At 34.8% G+C, this 26,139-nt stretch overlaps 1 protein-coding gene across 1 annotated transcript in view; it reads left to right on the top strand.

Moving 5' to 3' along the window:
- NDST4 (N-deacetylase and N-sulfotransferase 4) overlaps nt 1–25,815 on the top strand; it is a 262,071-nt gene extending 236,256 nt beyond the window's left edge. Inside the window, exons 7-13 of the mRNA XM_017510605.2 lie at nt 1,444–1,540; nt 5,887–6,010; nt 7,904–8,078; nt 14,001–14,171; nt 19,589–19,698; nt 23,681–23,783; nt 25,640–25,815. Coding sequence (XP_017366094.1) covers nt 1,444–1,540; nt 5,887–6,010; nt 7,904–8,078; nt 14,001–14,171; nt 19,589–19,698; nt 23,681–23,783; nt 25,640–25,759 — 900 coding nt within the window. The 3' untranslated portion in view covers nt 25,760–25,815. The remainder of the gene's footprint in view (nt 1–1,443; nt 1,541–5,886; nt 6,011–7,903; nt 8,079–14,000; nt 14,172–19,588; nt 19,699–23,680; nt 23,784–25,639) is intronic.
- Nucleotides 25,816–26,139: the final 324 nt, after the last annotated feature.

Below are 26,139 nucleotides of genomic sequence, written 5' to 3'. Positions count from 1 at the left end.
CTGCACCACTGCACTCCAGCCTGGCAACAAAGCAAGACTCCATCAAAAAATAAAAAAGAGAGAGAGAGAAAGAAAGAAAAGAAAAGAAAGAAAAATTAAAACAATTGAACTCATGAATTCATGGAGATAGAGAATAGGATGATGGGTTATCAGGAGCTGGGAAGGAAAGTGGAGGTGGTGGGAGTGGGGATTGTACATGGGTACAAAAATATATGGAATGAGTGAGAGCTAGTATTTAATAGCAGAACAAGGTGACTATAGTCAACAATAATTTATTTTACATTTAAAGTAACCAAAAGTATAAAATTAGAACCTTTGTAATATAAGAAATGATAAATGCTTGAAGTGATGGATACCCCATTTACCCTGATGTGATTATTAGTATTGTATGCCTGTATCAAAATATCTCATGTATTTCATAAATATGTATATCCAGTATGTAGCCATAAAATTTTTAAAAAATTAAGTGAAACAGGAACTGATTAAAGTACATAAATATGAACCATAAATGCTTTTCCTTCTTGTTTCATTGTTATTATTGGGATAATAAATATAAAAAATAGAATGTTTTAATTTCCAAGGTATATGTGTTTTAAAAATAATTTTACTTGTGACAATCGTTTTGAATACAGTTGTGTAGATCACCAATATAAAAAAAATATAGCAGTCAATAAATATTTCAAAAATGTTATCCTTTTATTTTTAAAGGGCCTTTTAATTCTCAGAAGTGTAAAGATTTTGATAATAAATTAGAGTCAGCCAGATAAAATGAAATAAAAACTGGCACCAAAAATGAAGGTTAGATGGGGATATTATTGGACCAATGGATACATTGGGTATGTTGAGTCTGAAATTTCCTCACCATATCTATACAAAAATGATATATTTGCAACGTAAAATGTAAGTCTAGAGCTCAGGAGGGAGGTAGAGGCTGGGTACTGATCTAGAAGCTATCAGCTTACAAAATGTGCCAAAACTATGGGAGTATCTGAATCAAAACATGGAATAATATAAAAAGGAAACGTTGGCCAAGTCTGGAATTCAAGGATAGCATTAGAGCCTCTAGGGAGAAAAAATAGCAATGATTAGGGAGAGCACAGTAATATGAGTAACTATGATCAAGCCAAGTTAAGGCAAGTCCTCTGATATATACATGTAAAACATAAACCAAGAAATAAAGTAGTATCACAGTGATTAGAACTTGGTCAAACACTGAAAGATGATAACAACAGGAGAGACTTGATGCTGAGTCTCAGCCTTGAGGTAAGGAAGGTGTCAATAACTGTATTTAAAAAAGATTTGAACATTAGAGAACCAGAGTGAGGTCTAACTCCATGTTCTAGGTTATTAGGCAAGACTTTGATTCCATCTTTTGAACAATTTTTAGTGAACAGAGCCAGGCACTCATTACACAGTAAGGTTACTTATTCTTCCTTCTTGCAGAATCCATGTGATGATAAACGACACAAAGACATCTGGTCCAGAGAGAAAACTTGTGACCACTTACCAAAATTTCTAGTAATTGGTCCACAAAAAACAGGTAAAAATAGCCACTTATGCCGCTTATATTTTTTAAAAAACTATTTCATGAAATACATTATTATATGGTGTTATCAGATTAAATTTTTCTTTGTGAAATGTTTAGCTACCCATGCAAGTTTACTATACGAACTGCTTTTCATATCCATCAATCACATTTATGCCATGAACCTCAAGAGGTCTTAATGCACACTAATTGTCTTAAGCACTAAATTTTCAAACTATAGATTTTAAAAGTTTTCAACATACATGTCAAATTTGGAAAACTTTGAACTTATATGTCACAATTGTTGTCCCTCATCTTTAATTGTTACTTTTTATGGTTTTATTTAACTAAGTTCTATAGCAATTTATAAAAACATGTTTTGGCCTGATTCAAACTATTTTACATGGTACATCAGCCTTTGAATTGATTTTTGTTCAGAGCCACTGCCATGATTGCTTTCACATATTTTAATGTGTGATTTGGTTTTTCTAAATTAATAATTAGGTATTAGCAAAGTTTGGATTTACTTTCTGAAACACTTGAGGTCCATCAGGCATTTCTTCCTTGGTATTTCCTCATGCACTGAAGGACAACTGTGTAAGAATGCAGTAAAGAGGGTGAAAGTATTTCACCAATGAGGTGACACTTTCAATTAGAATATTTTATACTTTCTTCTGTATGTGACAGTTTTATACACTTTGCTCATGTCCTGATTAATTAAAGTTTTTATTGAGTTGCTGTATTTTGAATTCACTGCTTTGACTAGAAGAAGCATTTTCATCAGTGAGTGCACAAACCATAACACAAAACAAACAGTCTCTATAACTAAGCCTGGCCCAGGTGAAGATATTTGTAATACAAGTAAGTAGATCATTTCAAAAGTTGTGGGTAAACTTCCCAGACTATTAAATATTGGTTGTTGAAATCTTTTCTTCCTCTAGTAATATAAATTGTATTACAACTGTAAGTTAACACATGTGCAGGGAGGGGAAAGAGCAACACACATTTTCAGATAGGTCACTTTTGTTGTTGTTTAAAATGTACATTAATTTTCTACCAACTCCCTTACAGCATTGCTAACTCCTGAATGACTGCTAAAGAAATAAAACATCCCTGTGTTGTAAACTTGTGTTAAAAATCTAATAGAAAGACATTCCCTATCATTTGTCATTGAATATTATTATGTTTTAGTTCTGTGAGAAAATTACAGCTTAGTAACTATAAATCTATTTTTCCTTCTTGTTGTTTGTATTTATAAAGACATCAAGCTATACATTTAGACTTTTATATTTGACCTACCAGTATAGAAATAATAAAGCTTTTAGCTGGTTTTGGCTTTCCTAAGACAAACAAGCAAATAAGATGTTAAAACAAAGGAATCAGATGGTAATAATATTTCACAGGCTATGAAAATATTATTCTAATATAAAAATGGTTGCAGTGATTCTTAAAATCCAATTATAGAAGTCTGACGTCATAGTTTGTTCTTCTTATTGCTTCAGCTGGCAAACACCCGCTGCTGACAGAGACTATAAATTCAATGAGGGGTGGGGGTCACAAATAAGTGCTGCCTATCTACCCTTAAATGCAAAGTTGCCTTTCAATGACTTAAACGTGGTGTATGCATCTGTTACAATAAGCATGGGTACAAAAGTGGTTCTCAAACTTCTATTTACTCAGTTGTTGTGAGGTGAGAATGGAAGCACGTGATATTTCACTTTGCCATTGCTGAATCCTAGAAGAGATTCCTGTGAGCTGAAATATGTCAGGGAATGAGGAAGAGGAGAAGAGAAATAGGCAGAGATGATGGACATAGACTTAGGGACATTAGACTTAAGGGACTCAAAGTTTAAATCATAGTCCCTTGTGAACCTTTGGACAGATATTCAACCTTCATCGTTCAGAGTCAAATTCTGGTACTGTCAGTGTAAAAAGAGGATTCTAATGAGGTTATTATATTTAGCACAACAATTGTAAGAGCATAATTCATTGCTCTTAGATCCTTCAGAAGTTCAGTGTTCCCATTGTCAATATTAATTTTTCATGATTTTCCTGGCTTATCCTGGTACATTAAAACTAAGGAGAAGTTGATTGTATATAAAATAAATCGTTTCTGTTAGTATAGGATTTTTTCCTCTTCTTTCACAAAATATATCAAAGAAATTGATATAAAATGAAATGAAATAAATTAATAGAAAATGAAAGTCAAGGGTAAATGAAACGTTAGATGACAATTTTTTAATGTATATTTTGAGGTAGTGGGCCCAGATTTTTTCTGTCCCTAGTTGAGAGGGCTTTCTCCCTCCTCCCTATCAGACGCCTCTTGATGTCCCTCAAGGTCCTGGAGGCATGAAGGTATAGAGTTCAGAACATAAAGGCTTTGACTTTCTGTAGGCCAGGGGAGATCTGGGTACAATTCTGTGACCATCACGGTAATTAAACATTTCTACTCACTGCCGAGTGAGTCTGTAAAGTATCTATATTTAGATAACCAGCAACAATTAAAGAATCCATGCCCTGCATTCATCTACATTCAATACCTTAGGAATATTAAACTTTTAATTTTCTCATTTGTCTTATATGAATCAAACTTCTCTTTCTCTCCATCCCCTTTGTGAAAGTGTTATCTTAAAAGGTATTTGAAAAGAACACTTCCGGATTTCATGTTTCCTTCCAGCTTGTACTCTATTGCTAATTCATTTCCCTAAAACACTTTTTTTGTTTTTGCTCTTCTCACATGTTCTCTTTTTTAAACTCCTATTATTTTTAGGAACAAATCAGGTAAGCTCTTCAAGATGCCCCTCATCCCTCAAAGCTATTACATCTGTTTTTTTCAGTTTGGTTGAGAGATTTCTTCTGTCTAAACTTTAGGACTCTAATTTAGTTCTTAACCAGTTCTGCCTTCTTCATTTTTTTTTAAATCTAGTCTGCATAATTTGATTTCATATTTGTTATTCCTAAACGTCTTTTTAAATTAGTAACTAAATCTCCATAAGGACACTTACTAATTTTTGCCATCTTATTTCACACAGAGTCATTCATTCTAGGTGTTTTAACATGTCTTCCGTCCATGGTGGCTAGTCCCCATGGATCCGTTGTTACGTTCTTTCCTTTAGCTACTCATTACCTCTTGGTGGCAAGAGGTAACATAAAGCTGTGAGGATCTAAAAAGGTGGCAATTTCATTAATACTCAAAGTGTGGTAGCCTTTGCTTATATGATCTTAGGGTATATGTGAACAAAATACCAATTATCTACTGGCCTTCTCTACTTCTGATCCCAGTTGCAATGATAATCATTCTGCCAGCACACACATGTCTGCAGCTCTGCTAGGTCTAGGACATCTAACAAATGCTGCATCTTCCAATGTATCACAGAACAGTTTACCTTTCAAGAAGAGAAGTCTTGATTAATGAGAGTTATGATGACCCAGTCACTTCATGAGTTCTTTCTGCTATAGCTGCCAGTCTCTGGCCTAAATCTGAAGGAAATAAGATTCAGAGATTACATTTGAGACTTCTGCAATGTGCACACAGGTGGGTTCTCACAGCTAGGCTGTTCTCTCTAGTGCTCCAATTATCAGGCTTGATTGTCATATTTTGCCAGGGAAGTCACTGAAGCAGCCAACTTTCTAGAGTCCTGCCCTCTTCTTTCAACCTTGCTGTGTAACACTTATGTTTTAAAGGAACAGTATTAGAATGTACTTCCCTCTGGAATCTGCCTCACTGATTTCCCATCTAAATCACCCATTTTCTCATATGTTAGAAAGATATTCTGGTCTTCTCTCATTATTGCACCTGTCACACTACATCACAATTACTTTTTTACTTGTTCCAAGTTCATACATGGACTTTAAGTTCATTGAGGGCAGCAAATGTATTTTCGTAATCAAGAGTTACTTCCAGGCCATAAACAGAGTAGCATATCAACCTCTGTTGAATAGTTTGATTTCATTCATCTCAATGTCCATGCTAGTTGAAGACCCACCAGTTCAGGTTCTGTGACTGATGATAAAGATGGAGAGAGAGAAACCCATGCCCTTCATGCTCTGGCCATTCACCTGACTCCAGGAAGAAAGTTGAGCTGCATGACTTCTGCAGTGCCACACTAGTCACATCATCAATCTGCTTTACTTTGGCTATTTGCTAATATTAAATCAGGCATTATGATAAATAGAATCATGAAGACTAATAATAGACCATTTGGATTGTAGTACATGGATTGCACCTAATTGATTTAAAAAAATGATATTTATACTGGAAATAGTTGATTATTTTAATATTACTTTTTCAGCAAAAAAATGCTAAAATAATATTTTGTTTCTTATTATCATATAACACTTTACCTTCTTTTTTGTAATAGGAACAACTGCACTTTATTTATTTCTTCTTATGCATCCTTCAATCATCAGCAATCTCCCTAGTCCAAAGACATTTGAAGAAGTTCAGTTCTTTAATGGCAACAACTATCACAAGGGAATAGACTGGTAAGAAAAAGTAACAAAAAATAAATTCCGCTATTAACACATGCCCAATCACTGCAGAGCAATTATAGATGTATGTGTGGCATCTGCATAATTACAGGATAAATTTGTTATGCTCAATTCTATCCACAGTGAATTAGAAATTAATGTATAATGTTGATATGTTTAATCAGTGTTGCCTATAATGTGATTTGGACAGTGCAATAATGATAATATTTTTCTGCTAAATTAATATGATTGAATAAAGAACATTATGGTATATATTTCATCAGAATTATTTATAAGGGTATTTAAAATTCTCTTTAAGTATAGTATTATTTAACTGTGCCTAATTTTTTTTTCTGAACACATGATTTGTCTTCACAACAATGTTTGAGGGAACAAATAAATCATTACATTGTTTTATTTTATAGTTCATGACGTGTCTTCATTAACCACATAAAGTATGAATTTTATTATAATATAGGCTGATATTTGTCATGCAAATAATAATGGCATATTTTCAAAAGCATATCAAATTCTAGTCACACACATACATAAATGTTAATTAGCACATGATAAATTACGAAAAAATAAAATCACAATGTATCCCCTAAACCAAAAATAGAATAAACCTGATACTGGAAATAATTTTTACTTTGGTGATCTTTTTCTAGCTCTATTCAAATTTTCAAGAAAATAGAGTCATGAATTTAATTTCTAGTTCACAGAGTATATAAAGCAAATCTCACCTGAGGAAAATTTCCCTGAATGCACACATCTGCAGCATGGAAGCCTGTGTGTCATCATCATGAATGAACCTGTTTGCAATGAAAGACACATTTTTTTTTTAAGAATCGGCTATAATCAGGGGTGAGCAGGTGCAACACCAGCGAGCAGATCAGGGTTCCCATTGTGGTTACAGATGTGCCGATTCTGCATTTAGGACATTATATCTTACCTTACTTTTAAAAAGCTAAATAACCTTTGGAATTGCATGCAGGTTATTAAAGCAGAAGGGCAATTTTCTCTAATCTGTGAGCACAAATGGAACACAAATTGTTTAGCGGGAATATAGATGAAACTCTTCACCACTCCACATTTGAGAAACATAACAAATGTCAAAGAGGAAAATAAGTGTCTTATATGAATTCTTAATTGCTCTCATTTATTTATAGAACATTTGAGGGTGAGAGAAGTGATGAGCTGTAAGGAGGGTTACACACATAATTAAAGACTTGCACTGAATTAACCTCAGAACATATTGATTCCATAATCCACACACACAGGAATGTTCTGACAGCATATGGAGGAGTGAACCTACTGAGGCACCACAAGATCAACTGGCAGGAAATACCCCCCTTAATTTCTCTAGATAGACTATAATGTGTTCACATTGCTACATGCACTACAAATTATGCAGAAATTGAGAAGGAAGAGGACAACCATGCCCTAAAATTGTTGGTGTTTTATAGCTATTCAGACTTACACATCTTTCTGTCTTGTGAACTTTAACCTCACTGAAGAATTTCTGCATTCAAATTTGAAAACATACATTTACTATTTTTAAATATCAACTAAACAGTACAGTGTAATTTACTGTTTGCCAGGGGCAAACAGTATTTCTGGAGTTGAAACTTTATAGCACAGAACATCAGCCCAAATTTATAATATTTTTCCTTCATCCCTTATTGGCCTACCTTTCATCTCACTCCTTCCCCCTGCCCAAAATGGAATATTTTAGGTTGTGTATAGAATTCACATTCAATATTTATAGAATATCTATTATTTAAACTGTAACAGCATAATAATCAGAAATAACTATAAATGAATATTAAAATATTCCAATTATTTCACATTCAGAGTATGGCAAGAAAAATATTTTCAGATTAATTAATTGTCTTTCTCTGCCTTCAGGTATATGGACTTTTTCCCTACACCATCCAATGCCACAAGTGACTTTCTGTTTGAAAAGAGTGCTAATTACTTCCATTCAGAAGAAGCTCCCAAAAGAGCTGCATCTCTCATTCCCAAAGCCAAGATCATCACCATCCTCATTGACCCCTCAGACAGGGCATACTCTTGGTACCAGGTATGATCAGTTAAAAAATCTGCTCAAAGCATTTTTTTATAGCTTAAATGGAGGCAATGACAACCATAATACAACCCAGACACATGAAAAGTCAAATGTAAGAATATCTAACCCCCAACCCCCCACCAAAAAGTATGAGAAATAACAGCTGAATATTTAATTCATACCAAGTTGGCCAAGGACTTTCAAGCATAAAATAATGATTTAAAAAATTACAAATCAAAGAATTAATAAATTTTCTAAACCGTGTTGGTTTATCAAAAATTAACAAATTAAAAGTCAGTATCTAGAGAACCTTTAGCAAATACACGGGGAATGGCTCAGAGCCTTTATTTTGTAAAAGTTTCTTCAAATTTAATAAATAAATAAAGTATCAAAGTAGGAAAATAAGCAAAATGAACAAAAGGCACAGGTAAACAACCACACACAAAAACAACTGTCTGACAATTTATGTGAAAAATGATCAACCCAATTGAAGACCAAGTTTCACTCTATCACCCAGGCTATAATGCAGTGGGCTCCCTCTACCTCCTGGGCTGAAGTGATCCTTTTGCCTCAGCCTCCCAAGAAGCTGAGACTACAGGTACACATTACCACATTCAGCTATTTTTTTTATTTTTTTATATTTTTTGTAGCGATGAGGTTTCACCATGTTGCTTTGGTTGGTCTTGAACACTTGGGCTCAAGCAATCCACCATCCTCAGCCTCCCAAAATACTGGGACTACAGGCATGAGTCACCAAGCCCAATCCATTATTTTTTAATATCTTGACCGCAATTGTGATGCTTTTCCACGCTGTCAAGAAAGTGATTACAAAGGTTCTCAAATGTCCCAGTAGAACGTATACTGGGATATTTTCTGAAAACTCATTTGGCAATAATTACCAAAAAGGGTGTAAAGATATTTCGGTGATGTGATTCCCCTTCTGGAATTGATGATAAGGGAAACTTCAAAAAGATGGACAAATATTTCGGAACATTACAGCACTATCTACAAGCATAATAACAAAAGTAAAGTGCCCAACACTATAGATTTGTGTCATATTAAAATGGAATATTCTGCAGCATCATTTAACTATGGTTTTAATTAATAAAATTGTAGTTTAAAATGTCTATATTAATGTGTAAATATTAATTATTCATAAAGAATTGTAATTAAACATTGTGAATGTACTGTGAGGAAGCATGTAAAGGTACTTCGAAAACATTCTGCGTGCAAATAAACTTAAGACTTAAAACTGAAGGATGAGTAGACATTAACTGAGTGCAAGTAGAAGGAAGGTGGATTAGAGGACAGAGTATATGTGAAACACATTGGATATAGAAAATCAGATCATATTTAAAATGTTTTAAAAAATTAAATGTGGCTGGTGGAAAAATCCTAGGTAGAGACTTATAGGAAATGATGTGAATAGGCACACTAGGGATAGAACCATCTGGCTGCTGCCATTTTTTTGAACATCTGAAAGCCTTTGAAAAATGGTAGCCAGTGCGTGACTCCCAGATTATCTTTTAGAAAACATGAAATTATCTGCTATTTAAAGAAATTGGAATAGGACAAATGACTCTTTGAAGAAATCAAATTTGAGGCTATTGCAATAGACATGCTGAGATATGAAAACAGTGTAGACAAAAATGGTAAGTAGAAATTGAATGAAGAATAAGTATTCAGATATATTTAGAGATTAAAATCAACAGAATTTGATGAGGACATAGTATCTAGGATAAAACAAATTTCCAATCTGGGCACTTAGATGATGGCCATACATTCTCATGAAAAAGGAATCGCTGCAGGTTATAGGAGGTGGTGGGGTGGGGGGAGGCTCAGGACTGAAAAAATATAGATTATGATCATGATGAGTGAAATCCTTCATTATCAAAAGAACAGAAAAGTCAGCTGACCCTCTGGGGAGAGGTCTGAGCTAGAAACATGTATTTGTGAATCGGAGGTGTGAAGCCATGGCCGTGTAAAAGGTGAAATCGCCTAAGGAGAGAGTTTAGAAATGAAAAGTGCAAAGCAGGATGAGGTGCCAAGAAAGACAAGAAAATATAGCCAAAATAGAAGAAAAAAATTCAGGAGTGTAGTGACACTGAATCTAAGGGAAGGGAATGCTGCCAGATGGAGGTTGAAAACAATTCCAAAAAGCTGCTGAAAAATCAAACAGGCAAAGCCAAAGCAAAAGATGTGGAGTGAGATGGAGCCCTTAGCAACAGAGTAAAAAGAGCAAAGCCAGATGGATTTCGGTGAATGAATAAGTAATTGGGGGTGAAGAAATAGAGGCAGCACTTGCAAAACACTCCAAAGCATGATTTTGAAGGGGTAAAACAGGACCCAGTTTTATTACAAAGAAGTAGAAGTGGAATTGAGAAAATATTATCTGTATTAGTGGTGATTTGAATTATAATAAGTCATTTCCACAAAAAAAAAAGAGAGGTTAAAGGCCCAGGAGAGAAAATAGGTAACTAACTCTGTGAAGATACAAGAAAGCATGGCTATAGCAAATGGCTTAGATAGCAGGCCCAGGGAAGCCCTGATGCCTCTTAACTTTTCTTGTGCTGGGATTCCTCTAGCTCTCTGTTGAGTCCTACGAACATGTCAAAAATATATTTTAAAAGCATAAAACTAAATATATATACAAAAGAAACTGCAAAGTTGAAATGTGAGATACTTTTTCAATCAGTAACACATTTTTAAAATTAAATCATTAAATGAGAAGTTCTAATGCTGAGTCTAGTACTATAATAACTATGTAATAGCACTGACCTTAAGCAACATTTTGATACATACTTAGATATATCTGGTGTCTTATCATGAGTAATGGGATATAAAATAACTAATTTTTATTGGTGGTAAAATCACAACCACAGTACAATAAATACTGTGACTGTTTTCTACATTCACAATTAATAAAATGCTGAATTTCATTCAGAAATTACTGAAAACAAAGTGTATTTTTTTCTTTTGCTCATCCAAGTTCATAGACAAACTGTATTCTATTAACCCAGAATCCCTGGGTTGAAACTTAAAGAATAGAAGAGAGGATGGATGTAGATGCTGGTAAATTCAAAGTCCTGAGATACAAAAATTGAAGTGAAGTCTCTTCTTCCTTTAAGAAGCCTGGAATGAGTTAATTGATGAAAAAAGGGTGATAGTTTGAGGACACAGCAGTTTGAAAAGAGAAGAAGAATGAGAATATGAAATCATTGTACATTGGTGGGATAAAGCTGTCAACAAATGTAAATTTGCCTACAACAGTAATTGCATAATTGAAGCTGGTAATCTTGAAGGTATTAGGATAACAGTGTTTATATACCAAAATCCCAACGATGCATGTGCATTTTGTATATGTACAAATTTAGTGCACATATAAATTAATACCAAAGTAAAGAAGACTAAAGGGAAATTTTTAAAGAGTATAGTAGGATAATAAGTATTTTCATTTTTCCTTCTTTTTCTTGATTTTTCAAAATTTCCTTAATGAAAAATGTATTTTTTATTAAAGAATACATTTTGTATTAAAAATACATTTTTTTCAGTATTACTGAAAACAAATACTGATGTACAGAAAAATGTGACATTGCAACCTGGAAGGCAGGTAGTTGGGATCCAAAAGAAACACTTAGATTGGAAGCAAAATTTATAAATTACCATCAGAATCTATCTAATCCATGAGTCAGTATTTCCCACAAGATATAAGAATTATGTCCTTCTCACTTTGTGAACACTCATTGCAAAGCAAGATAAATGTATTTTTTAAGTATACCAAAACCATTAAAATGTGAAGCTTTAAAGTTTTGAATTCAAACATTTGAGAAAAATGTTGAGCATTTCCCTGGCAGAAAGCATGGTCACTACTTAGAGCAGATTTAAGTGAATCTTTTTTTTTCACATAGATTAAACCAGTTCAATAAAACAGAATCTTTATGATGTGTGTGCCTCTCTGTGCTTGCTTTTTCCAATAAATTCTTTGAACATATATAGAGGTTTGAAAGGAATTATTTTTTCTGATAATACTTTTTATTGCTGTATTGCAGTGAGTAGGGCCCCACACTGCTCCACATTTCAAAATAATGTAGCCTATTACTTAGCTAGTCCTGTCTATTCAGTAAATATCATAAATTCAAAGCTCAGCAGGTATAATTCAGAAACTCCTACAAATGTCACCTGCCAGTGTAATTTCTACCCCACATGTTTATAATGGACCTCACAGAGGAGCGATAGTGCTATTTTTCCATAAAATATGTCCCTGTGCGACTTCATGGGCATATTTTTATGCTAATCTACTTAGTTGCAGGAATACAAAGAAAAGTTGGTGCTAAACTGGAAGAAGTCAATATGGAACAGATTAAGCACAGTTTCATATTATCACTGCTTCAAAAAAATGTTTACATTACTGTATTAAATATGTATATAGTGTGTTTCTCATTCTTTATTGAAATTACATAATTTCTACACATTTTGTTAAACAATTATACAATCTATATAAGGTATATATCTATAAGGTACACACATGTAAAAACGTTAATAAATACACAACAATGAGAAGACTTCAAAGTGTATACCACTTACTAATTATTCTTTAACCATTTAAATTCCTAATCATCTTTACTTTTCTAGTTATTTTAATTTCTAGATAAATAAAAATTTATTTTTTCACCGATTCCCAATCATCTTTACTTTTCTAGTTATTTTTATTTCTAACTCACATATAAGACCCATCACTCACACATAAGGCCAGCCATTACATAGTCATAGCAGGGAACAATATGCTTCCACCATTACCCTACACTAGAACTTCTTCAAATTCACTTTTAGAATTCTCTCAACACTTATTCCTGCACACTTCATCAACCTTCACTTAACTTACCTTAGATGATAAATTCCTCTTAGTTTTCATATGTGTTTGGTATTTTTTTCTGATTATCACAATCTTTCTCATTACATTTTAGCTAAAAATCTTCAGCCATTGAAAAGTCCTTTCATTCGGCAGTCACAATTAATCACTTACTGGTCTGGCTGTCACAGCAAGTAACTTCTACCTGTAGTCAAGTAAACAACTTTATTCCATCTATTGTCTTCCACACAAGATCTTATTTATTTGAAGAGAGTGATTATGTCATATCTTTTTATCTCCAGGATCTATCTCAGATCTTTGTTACAGTAAGAAGCTTACAAAATGCTTGTTAAATTATATTGACTGTTAGATTTATCTCTCACTGAGCTGGGCTCTCTGCTGTTTGACCAATGATGATTTGGGGTGACACAGAGGATTTGACACTGAAAAGTAGAAGTGAAGCAATATTTGAGAATTAGCAGGATTAAGTAGAAATCCATGTGAGACCAAACAGAAAGGACCTTGGGTGATGTCAATATGAATATGACATCTAAAAAAGCATGAGGGAAAAAACTAGCACCTGCTACACAGGGATATTGGGGAAATGTTAGAACCTGAAGGAATGGCTGTAATGAAAGAACAGCCCAAGAAACATGTAAGACTATTCTTAAATAGACTATTTTTACGAAATCTAATTTTTTCATCAGGCTTGATTTATCTGGTCTCTGACATCTTCTCATTCTTAATAATATCCATGAAGAAAATCCTCGCATGCTATCTCTGCTTTGCACCTAACCACTTTAGACACAAATATAACCACAAATTTATGTGCACACCACTTGATAAATAGTGAAGCCTGTAATTTAAGGTACTTTCAAATAAGCAGTGCGCCAATGCTTGTTCTAATATATGCAGTTTCACTCTATTTCTTTTCATTCTAAAATTAAGTATTCAACTTTTTACTATTTTGTTGCATGAAGGACACACACACACCAAACACACACATGCACATGCCCACCCATACACATATGCATATCTACACAGGCATTTAAAAAAATCTAACTTTACAATTGACTTTCTCGTTAAAGCACCAACGATCACATGAAGATCCAGCTGCCCTGAGGTTCAATTTCTATGAAGTTATCACAACAGGACATTGGGCCCCATCTGACTTAAAAACTTTGCAGAGAAGATGCCTAGTACCTGGATGGTATGCAGTCCACATAGAAAGATGGCTAACTTACTTTGCTACTTCTCAGGTAATTCCTGAAATTACTTTCTTCTGTTTATTATATCATGATTGTATTGCACTGATAAGCAGAAAATGTGAATGAACATTGCCATAGATGGTGATTTATAGTCAGAAACAATGATAAGTAAGGAAAAAGATTACATTTTACATTTTTAATTTTATTAATACTATTAAAATGATAAATATCTCTAAACCACATTTTTGCAATCTCCTTTTGAACAGTAGCTAGTCTCAAAGTGATAAATTCTCATGCATGGGACATCATGTGAATTACAGGCAACAACTCTAAATGACCAGTACATCAGCCAGCTAGACAACAGCTTTATGGAACACCACATGCAGATACCTACATGTTGTTCGTTCTGTGTGGTCCTTATAAGGAAAGAGGGTCATATACTAGACTGCCAAATGGGGAGTGTTACAATAGCTACAGGAACATGAGCTAGACAAAGAAATAAGGATTTTAAAAATGCATCCATATCTTTTTTTTTAATTGGTCTTTTGTTACTATTATACATTAAGTTTTGTGATATATGTGCAGAACATGCAGGTTAGTTACGTAGGTATACATATGCCATGGTGGTTTGCTGCACCTATCGACCTGTCATCTACATTAGGTATTTCTCCTAATGCTATCCCTCCCCTTGCTCTCCACCCTGACAGTCCTGGGTGTGTGATGTTCCCCTCCCTGTGCCCATATACTTTTATTATTCAACTCTCACTTTTGAGTGAGAACATGCTGCGTTTGGTTTTCTGTTCCTGTGTTAGTTTGCTGAGAATGATGGCTTCCAGCTTCATCCATGTCCCTGCAAAGGACATGAACTCATACATTTTTATGGCTGCATAGTATTCCATGGTATATATGTGCCACATTTTCTTTATCCAGTGTATCATTGATAGGCATGTGGGTTGGTTCTAAGTCTTTACTATTGTGAATAGTGCTGCAATAAATATACATGTGCATGTGTCTTTATAGTATACTGATTTATAATCCTTTGGATATATACCAAGTAATGGGATAGCTGGGTCAAATGATATTTCTAGTTTTACATCCTTGAGGAATCACCACAGTGTCTTCTACAATAGTTGAACCAATTTACACTTCCACCAACAGTATAAAAGTGTTCCTATTTCTCCACATCCTCTCCAGCATCTGTTGTTTCCTGGCTTTTTAATAATTGCCATTCTAACTGGTGTGAGATAGTATCTCATTGTGGTTTTGATGCACATTTTTCTAATGACCAGTGATGATGAGCTTTTCTTCGTATGTTTGTTGGTCGCATAAATGTCTTCTTTTGAGAAGTGTCTGTTCATATCCTTCACCCACTTTTTGATGGGGTTCTTTGTTTTTTTCTTGCAAATTTGTTTAAGTTCCTTGTAGATTCTGGATACTACACCTTTGTCAGATGGAAAGATTGCAAACATTTTCTCCCGTTCTATAGGTTGCTTGTTCACTCTGATAATAGTTTCTTTTGCTGTGCAGAAGCTCTTTAGTTTAGTTAGATCCTATTTGTCAATTTTGGCTTTTGTTGCCATTGCTTTTGGTGTTTTAGTAATGAAGACTTTGTCCATGCCTATCTTCTGACTGGTATTGCCAGTGTATTATTCTAAGATTTGTATGGTTTTAAGTTTTACATTTAAATCTTTAATCCATCTTGAGTTAATTTTTGATAAGGCATAAGGAAAGGGTCCAGTTTCTGTTTTCTGTATATGGCTAGCCAGTTTTCCCAGCACCATTTTATTAAATAGAGAATCCTTCCCCATTACTTGTTTTTGTCAGGTTTGTTAAAGATCAGAGGGTTGTAGATGTGTAGTGTTATTTCTGCAGCCTCTGATTCATTTCATTGGTTATATTTTTGTTTTTGTTTTTTACGAGTACCATGCTGTTTTTGTTACTGGAGCCTTGTATCATAGTTTGAAGTCAGGTGCCATGATGCCTCCAGCTTTGTTCTTTTTGCTTAGGATCGTCTTGGCTACAAGTGCTCTTTTGTGGTTCCATATGAAACAGCAACATCAACACAAAGGACCGCACACAAAAACCCCATCTAAAGATTATCAGCCTCAAAGATCAAAGGTAGATCAATCCACGAAGATGAAGAAAAAAGTGAAAAAATGTTGAAAATTCCAAAAACTAGAATGCCTCTTCTCCTCCAAACTATTGCAACTCTTCTCCAGCAAGTCGCAAAACTGGATAGAGAATGAGATTGATGAACAGACAGAATTAGGCTTGAGAAGGTGGGTAATAAACTCCTCTGAGCTAAAGGAACATGTTGTAACCCAATGCAAGGATGCTAAGAACCTTGATAAAGGTTACAGGAACTGCTAACTCTAATAACCAGTTTAGAAAGGAACACAAATGACCTGACAGAACTGGAAAACACAGTATGAGAACTTTGTGAAGCACACACAAGTATCAATAGCCAAATTAATCAAGCAGAAGAAAGGATATTAGAGATTGAAGATCACCAAGAATATAAAGAAGCAAACAAAGCCTCCAAGAAACATGGGACTATGTGAAAAGACCAAAGCTATGATTGATTGGTGTACTTGAAAGTGACAGGGAGAATGGAACCAAGTTAGAAAACACACTTCAGGATACTATCCAGAAAAACTTCCCCAACCTAGCAAGACAGAACAACATTTAAATTCAGGAAATAAAGAGGCACCACTAAGATACTCCTTGAGAAGAGAAACCCCAAGACACATAATTGTCAGATTTTCCAAGGTTGAAATGAAGGGAAAATAATGTTAAGGGCAGCCAGAGAGAAAGGTCAGGTTACCTACAAAGGGAAGCCCATCAGACTAACAGCAGATCTCTCTACAGAAACCCTGCAAGCCAGAAGAGAGTGGGGACCAATATCCAACATCCTTAAAGCAAAAAAATTTTCAAACGAAAAAAAAAGAATTTCATATCCAGCCACACTTAGCTTTACAAACAAAGGAGAAATAAAATCTTTTCCAGACAAGCAAATGCTGAGGGATTTTTCACCACTAGGGCTGCCTTACAAGAGTTCCTGAAGGAGGCACTAAATATGGAAAGGAAAACCTGGCACCAGTCCTGCAAAACACACCAAAATATAAAGACCAATGACACTATGAAGTAACTGCATTAACTAATGTGCAAAATAACCAGCTAGCATCATGATAACAGAATCAAATTCACACATAACTATATTAACTTAAAATCGAAATGGGCTAAATGCCCCAATGAAAAGACAAAGATTGGCAAATTGGATAAAGAGTCAAGACTCATTGGTGTGCTGTATTCAGGAGAGCCATCTCATGTGCAAAGATACACATAGGCTCATAATAAAAGGATAGAGGAATATTTACCAAGCAAATGGAAAGCAAAAAGAAAGCAGAGGTTGCAATTTTAGTCTCTGATAAAACAGACTTTAAACCCACAAAGATCAAAACAGACAAAGAAGTGTGTTACATAATGGTAAAGGAATCATGCAACAAGAAGAGCTAAGTATCCTAAATATATATGCACCCAATACAGGATCACTGAGATTCATAAAACAAATGCTAAGAGACCTACAAACAGACTTCAACTCCCACACACTAATAGTGAGAAACTTTAACACCTCAATGTCAATGTTAGACAGAACAATGAGATAGAAAATTAACAAGGATATTCAGGACTTGAACTCAGCTCTGTACCAAGTGGACCTAATAAACAACTACAGAACTCTACACTCCAAATCAACAGAATATACATTCCTCTCAACACCACATAGCATATATTCTAAAATCAACCACATAATTGGAAGTAAAACATTCCTCAGCAAATGCAAAAGAACAGAAATCATAGTCTCTGAGACCACAGTGCAATCGAATGAGGACTCAGGATTAAGAAACTCACTCAAAACTGCACAACTACATGGAAATTGAACAACCTGCTCCTGGATGACTACTGGGTAAATAGTAAAATTAAAGTGTAAAAAAAAGATTTTTTTTTAAACTAATGAGAGCAGAGAGACAACACACCATGTCTCTGGGACACAGGTAAAGCAGTGTTAAGATGGAAATTTATAGCACTAAATGCCAACAACAGAAAGCTGGAAAGATCTAAAATCAACCCCCTAATATCACAGTTAAAATAACTAGAAAAGCAAGAGCAAACAAATTCAAAAGCTAGCGGAAGACAAGAAATAAATAAGACCATACGAGAACTGAAGGAGATAGAGACACGAAAAACCCATCAAAAAATCAACAAATACAGGAGTTGGATTCTGAAAAGATTAAGAAAATAGATGGACCACTAGATAGACTAATGAAGAAAAGACAGAAGAATCAAATAGACACAGTAAAAAAAAGATAAAGGGAATATCACCACTGATCCCACAGAAATACAAACTACCATCAATGAGTACTATAAATACTTCTGTGCAGATAAACTAGAAAATCTAGAAGAAATGGATAAATTCCTGGACACATACACCTTTCCAAGTCTAAACAAGGAAGAAGTCAAATACCTGAATAGACCAATAACAAGTTATAAAATTGAGGCAGTAATTAATAGCCTACCAACAAAAAAACAAAACCCAGGATCAGACCGATTCATAGCTGAATTCTACCGGAGGTACAAACAGGAGACGGTACCATTCCTTCTGAAACTATTCGAAGAAAATAGTTTGGGTATATACCAAGTAATGGGATAGCTGGGTCAAATGGTATTTCTAGTTCTAGATCCTTGAGAAATCACCACACTGTGAAACTATTCCAAACAATAGAAAAAGTGGGACTCCTCCCTAACTCATTTTACAAGGCCAGCATCATCCTGATACCAAAACTTGACAACACAACAACAACAACAACAAAAAAAAAACATGTCTTTTCTACTCTGTCTTCCAGGTCAGGGCAAATTGAAGCCCTAGCAGGTGGGCCTCACCATTGACATTTTTTCCAGTATTCCTTCAACAATTACAATACTACAGGGCAGTGATACAATGATCAGTAAGAGAGGGACAAACATTTCCCTCTTCCCTCTGTCCTTAAAAAAAAAAAAAAATTAGATGAATAATTTTCATTTGGATGACCACTATTTCTGAGCCCTAAGCTCCAGGGTTAGTTAATAGGAATTTGGTAGGCTGGATAATTATCTGATACACAACAAATGGAAAATCATGTTTCTACTGAAGTACTAGATCAAGAAAGTGTCTATGTTTACTTCTGATTTACAAAAAGCATGTTAAGGGCTATAATTTGATAATTCACAAGAAATGATGCCTATGGCAGACTTCATTGTTTTTGTGAAAGGATGTAAGGATAATACATATTCAAATGTATTCTAAGGAGGGCATATTTGCTTCCTATTCACACTGACCTAATTTATGAATGCCACACCAGGTAAAGGAAGATCACACAGTCTATTCAATTTACTTTTGTTCTTCATAAAGTAGACTATTTTTGACTTTACAGTTGCTAATTATTGATGGACAGCAGCTGAGATCTGACCCAGCTACTGTGATGGATGAAGTTCAGAAGTTTCTGGGAGTTACACCTCATTATAATTATTCTGAAGCACTAACGTGAGTCTATTATCATGCTTGATTTCATTTCCATTATTTTCCATCATAAATTATCACTGGTAGGTGTGTATATAACATCATTAATACTAACTATGAATGCATGCATCAAAAGCTATCTACAAGCAATCAAAGGAGTATCCTCATTACTCATGTAGTGTTTCTCTTTTAAACACCAGAAATACTTTATTTTATAAAGTATATTCTATATTATGGCAAATTCTTCTTTTCGTGAGGTTTCCCTGTGTAAGTTTGATTAAGTAAATTTTTTACATGCAGAAAGCATCCTAGAAATTTAGATTACAGAGGCGAAAAAGATACTGTCTCTTCTTCCAAGTAATTTACAGGTTAGAAATGAAATGCAATATTTAGGGCAAAATTGGGAAATGAGTATATTCATGTTTTATTCTGTATTTATTAAATTATTTATACCAAAATATAATCATGTATAGTGTTCTAGCTATTTATTGTTACATGACAAACCATCCCAAACCTAATGGCACATAATGACCATCATTTTATTATGCTCATGGAATCTGTAAGTCAGGAATTAGACATGATACAGAAAGATGGCTTGTCTTTGCTCATGATGCCTACAGCCACAGCCTGGAAGACTTGAATACCTGGGTATGACTCACATGACTGGGCCCTGAAATCATCTGGAGTCTCCTTCACTCACATCTCTGAATCTTGGACTGAGATGGCTCAAAGGCTGAGATGAGTGGGTTGAAGTCTTTCCATGAGGCCTCCCTGGATAGCTTGGCTTTCTCACACTGTGGTGGCTGTGTTCCAAGAGGGAGCAATAAGTCAAGGGAGTATGGTGGTCCAAGACAGCCAAGTCCTTCTCTGACCTAGACGTGCAAGTCACACAGCATTACTTAGGCTGCATTCTATTTGTTAAAATAGTCACTAAAGAGATCCAGATCCAAGGGGAGCAAAACAAGACTGCACCTCTTGATGGAGTGGGCAAGGTCACCAGTGGGAAAGAATGTGGGATGGAAGATATGGTTGCTGTCATCTTGAGAAAATAAAAGCGTTTATTTTTGTAATTTAAAAATGGGGAGAAATGTAAAAGAAGCAAAATGGCAAACAAAAACAAGCAGCCAAAATGTACCTTAAAAGGGCATGTACTTTACTTGTAAAAGACTCTCCCACGATGCCTCATATAAAGCTTGTTAAATTTTAGACAAACTTCTAACAAGCCCAATTGTATAATTCCCCAGTTCACAGCAGATTAGAATCAGCAATTAGACAATTAGGGAGGCTAACAGAGGGACAGGAAAAGCAGTAATAAGATTGGGTTGTTCCTTATCCAGTAAAACAACCTTAATGAAGTTTTTACCTACACATGGAAATAACAGCACAAGGCATATTCCTGTTAATTAAGTAAACAAAGCTTCCTATAATATGTTTGTATTAATAGTTACTGATGTTGTCTTTCTTCCCCTGCCTCTCAGCAGTAGTTAAGGTAATGTTTCTATCCTGTTTATGACAAATAGTTGCTTTCGGTTCAATAAACCTGCAAAATCATACTTTTGAAGGAGAGATTACAAACAAGTACATAATATATGGTTTTAATATGTCTCACACATCACAAAAATTAATAACTATAGTGATGTTCAGTAGAATAAAAAGCTCAAACAGCAAACAACTCATGTACTAAAAGGTGTCTAACAGTTATATTGAGGAAGGCTTTGCATCTTAATTTCACAATTTCATGCCTATTAAAGTAAAACCATAAAGCAATGAATTGATGTAACTTAGGATAGATGTCCTTTGTTACACATAAGGCATATGAAGTTGCCAATGCAATAAATGAAACCAGGAGAACAAAATCATGTAGATTCAAGGTTATGACAACCCTATCTAAAAAAATGACTTTCAATATTCTGGATGGCTCTCCTTTCTCTGATTGTATTAAACTGTGCCTCACAACAGCTGCTGCAGAAAGCAAGGAGAGACCACAGCCCATCCTGAGACCTTGGCACTACCTGAGAGCAAAGGAGATGCTCTCAGCATGTGTATAAATATCTTGACTTTGCTACCAGGGGCCGTATTTTACCTTAATGCAGTTAAATATTCTCATCCTGAGGCAGAAAACGCTGTTTAGGGACACTGTTATGCCGACTTCCTCATCTCATTTTATACAGCATGCTGAATTGTATTTCCTCTTGGGAAATTAATGAAAACAGGAGAAAGGACTGTGGTAGGCAAAGAGCAGATTGAAAAGTCCAGGTTAGAAATGACTCTGTCTCTCTTTTATCCATTTAACTAGTGATGTATTTAATTTTAATTTACAACATGTACTAGGACAACTTGGATTGCAAGGTTCAGGTCTCTAATAATAGGTTGGGCAGGGAACTGTGAAGGAAACTTCTCTCTCCCCCAAAATGAATTCACATATGTGCAGAGGCAAACTGCAGGTGCACCGGTATTATAGGAATGGGCCCAGGGCAACGAAATATTCTGCAACTAATTAACTTTACATCCCAGTCAATTATGCTTCATCTTTCTAAAACATCTGCTGAGCAACAAAAATGCAAACCTTTTTGATGTTTTATGCATGCATCAAGTTCCGTAGTAATGAACTTAAAATTTCCCTTCTTATTTGGTTCATTCTTCCATTTTTCCTATCTTGTTAGTCCTAAACAAAAATCCTTATATATTTGGCTTTTAAAAACTAATTAGGCCACACATCCTTTCTTTTGTAACTCAGTGCAGGTGGGGAGCAAAACAACATTAGAGTTTTCTATAAGAGTATAGGTACCAAGGCCAGGCACAGTGACTCAAGCCTATAATCCAAGCACTTTGGGAGAATGAAGCGGGTGGATTCCCTGAGGTCAGGAGTTTGAGACCAGCCTGGTCAACATGGTGAAACCCCCTGTGTACTAAATACACAAAAAAATTAGCCAGACATGGTGGTCCATGCCTGTAATCTCAGCTACTCAGGAGGCTGAGGCAGGAGAATCGCTTGAACCCGGCAGATGGAGGTTGCAGTGAGCCAAAATCACATCACTTCATTCCAGCCTGGGTGGCAGAGTAAGACTCTGTCTCGATGAAAAAAAAAAAAAAATTATAGGTACCTGGTTATCCAATAGATTATCTGCCTTTAGCAAAAGAAGTAAGAAGTTGTCTAATCTTCCACTTTATTTTTACACTTCTAATTTGTTTTTAAAAAGTGTAGGCCGGGCGCGGTGGCTCACGCCTGTAATCCCAGCACTTTGGGAGGCCGAGGCGGGTGGATCACGAAGTCAAGAGATCGAGACCATCCTGGTCAACACGGTGAAACCCCGTCTCTACTAAAACTACAAAAAATTAGCTGGGCATGCTGGCGCGTGCCTGTAATCCCAGCTACTCAGGAGGCTGAGGCAGGAGAATTGCCTGAACCCAGGAGGCGGAGGTTGCGGTGAGCCGAGATCGCGCCATTGCACTCCAGCCTGGGTAACAAGAGTGAAACTCCGTCTCAAAAAAAAAAAAAAAAAAAAGTGTTAGCATTTGGAACTGTAAAAAAATACAATATTTTGCAAAACTGAAAGCTTTAATTCATGTTTGTATTCACAGAAGTATAGCTATATTACATTCAACCCCTTTAATGTATACTGATGAATGACTTCAAATAAATTTGTTAACATATCTTTGAAATCATATCCATAAGTAAACAAAATATCCTAACGTTCCTTTGTATAATGGGCTGTAATTTTAGTGATTGGTCTTTGATCTTTTATGAATAGGTAAGCTAAGGAACTTGTTGAAAATTTTAACATAAAATTAAACTAAAGGTCTATGTCTTTTTTCATTAGAGTGTTGCTACTTAAAATAGATGATAACATATAACTTCTTTCATCTCAGCCCCTCTCGAATCAGCTAAATACATGTCTGTAAAAATAAGCATATAAAAACATATTTCCTTTATTCAATTGGTGAGACTCTTTCACTGAAAATTCCATATACAGTTTATAATCATTCTGTTTTTTATGTATTGTAGGTTTGATCCCCAAAAGGGTTTTTGGTGTCAACTACTGGAAGGAGGAAAGACAAAATGCCTTGGAAAAGGAAAAGGCCGAAAATATCCACCTATGGATCCAGAGGTAATATTCTCTTAATCTTTGAATTACTCTAGCAAAAATGTTTGCAAATAGCTATTAAAAACTAGTAACAATCAATTTCCTTATTTTTTCTGCTCTTTCTTTGCCATTAATAATTTTATATACTTAGAAGATGATAGAGGTAATTGACACACAGATAACGGATAGATAGTAGATAGACAGATAAATAGATGAGATAGATGAGTAGATAGATACAAGGATTAATACACATTCCTAGAAATTCTTTGCTGTTTGAATACAATTCAAACATAAATATTTACTGAAAACTGACTCCTTTCCAAATGCTAAAGTGCTTAAATAGTTTACTAAACAAGTGATTTTGGATAGAATATTCAAGCATTATTATTATATATTCAATACAGATATCCAATGCCTATATCACAGGTGGAACTGAGCTAAGCAATGGAAAGAATACAAAGATAAAAGAGTTATGAACCCAGATTTATTACAGGACAAATAAATTAGTTCTATGCATTTATTCGTAATAGGGACATAAAACATAAAACAATGATAAAACTAGAAAAAGGCAGGAAAATATCTCAATAGAAGAATAGAATATGAGAAGAAATGCCTTATCTAGTAGATTAGGCTTGCAAAACCATCCAGCAGTTGGCTCAGCCAGGTATCATACTTATTTCTCTTATGGCAAGGTGGGCAAAGGGGTGCAGGTGATTCATGGGTTACTATAGAAATAGATGTACCAGAAGGTGCTTAAACTATATTTTTGAACACAATAATTTCAGAAAATCACTTTAATCCACCAAGAAATCAATGTAATGTTCCCACTACTACTATAAACATCTTATCCGAAATGTGAAGTGTTTGCAATCTGGTTTAAGGGAAGAAACATAATGAAATATCTGGTGAATGGTCCAAGATGAAATGTAGTTGTCTTAAATCCATTTCTACAGTATACACAAAAGTTGCTAAGGGAGTTTTACATGGAAAGGCCATTTGTGTTAAAATATTGAGGAGGGCTTAAGAGAGATGGAGGAAGTTGGGCCAAATGGAAAACAATGAAGGAGCCATTGTTACCTATGCCAGCAACAGGGAAAGGGTTTATCTCTCATTTTATCAAAGAGACAAAACTCTCTGCAAATTGGGTTATAATATGAGATAAGTGACACCCAGAAAGAAATTCCAATCTATGTAAATGAAAGAGAAATATAAAACTAAAATCATTCATTTGTTTTACTTAGAGTTTCTCTAATAAAGGCCCATCTCTGCAGCCTGATTAGAAATATAAGAAATTATATTTAAAATGAGTCAAGCTTCAGAGACCTTATAATATTTTGGAAGCCAAAAGCTCTTAGTGACTAAAAAAAATATATTTCAGCCCTCAGTAAATGCAGAAATATTGTACGTAATATTGCAAATTATTATTTGTAATAGTGAATTTTAGTTTTTATTATTATGCTCTCATTTAATTTTTGTCCTATGGTCCAGTTTTCAAATAAAATGTATGTATGTTTATCTAGCTTACTTCTGTAAATTTAATTCCTCATGAGGTCCCTATCCCATTTATCTCTAGTATTATACACCTGTCATCGTTTTTTCTTCGTGTGGAGACTTCATATAACCCACAATAAATACGTGCTGTAATGACAGATAAGCCACATACAATGTACCTGGTCCTATTTCTGTTTTGCAGATACACATTTGCCAAATATTTTCAAAAGGTAAAAATAACTGATACTTGAGGAAAAATACAAGAAATATGCGGTAGACCCCTTTATTATAATAGACACATTCCTTAAGAAATATACATTACAAAATCCTGTTTGATGAAACGAACAGCTTCTTTTAAGTTCTTCTTTTTTCTTTTTTTTTCTTTCCAGTCTAGAAGTTTCCTCTCTAATTACTACCGAGATCATAACGTGGAACTATCCAAACTGCTACACAGACTGGGACAGCCTCTGCCATCATGGCTGAGACAGGAGCTGCAGAAAGTGAGATAGCACTGGAGACAAGAACCAAACCTCTCAAGATACTTTTAGTGTTAAAAAAACAAAAAAACACAACCTTTATTCTCAAGCACTTGTGATTGTCAACAAAGAAATGTGTGAATAAATTTCCTTCAATCTTTTTCATAAAACGAAAACTGTTATATATGCACGCACTGACAATTACTATCATCAATTCCTGTGTAAACTTTTGGAAGATAATGTGGGGGGTTGTGGCATTATCCAGTTTCTAGTGTAGCGATCATAGCACAGCCCATATCCTATGTTAAGCATAAGGTTTCAGATACTCTATATATGACTGATAATCTGTATTATATACAAGTGATCAATTAAATTTTTGATGTAAAAATAAGGACTGAGGTATCCGTAAATGA

Source organism: Cebus imitator, unplaced genomic scaffold (assembly GCF_001604975.1).
Source record: "Cebus imitator isolate Cc_AM_T3 unplaced genomic scaffold, Cebus_imitator-1.0 Scaffold17, whole genome shotgun sequence".
Lineage (NCBI taxonomy): Eukaryota > Metazoa > Chordata > Mammalia > Primates > Cebidae > Cebus > Cebus imitator.
The sequence above is the reverse complement of the archived record's forward strand: the minus strand, read 5'-3'. Positions and strand labels throughout refer to the sequence as shown.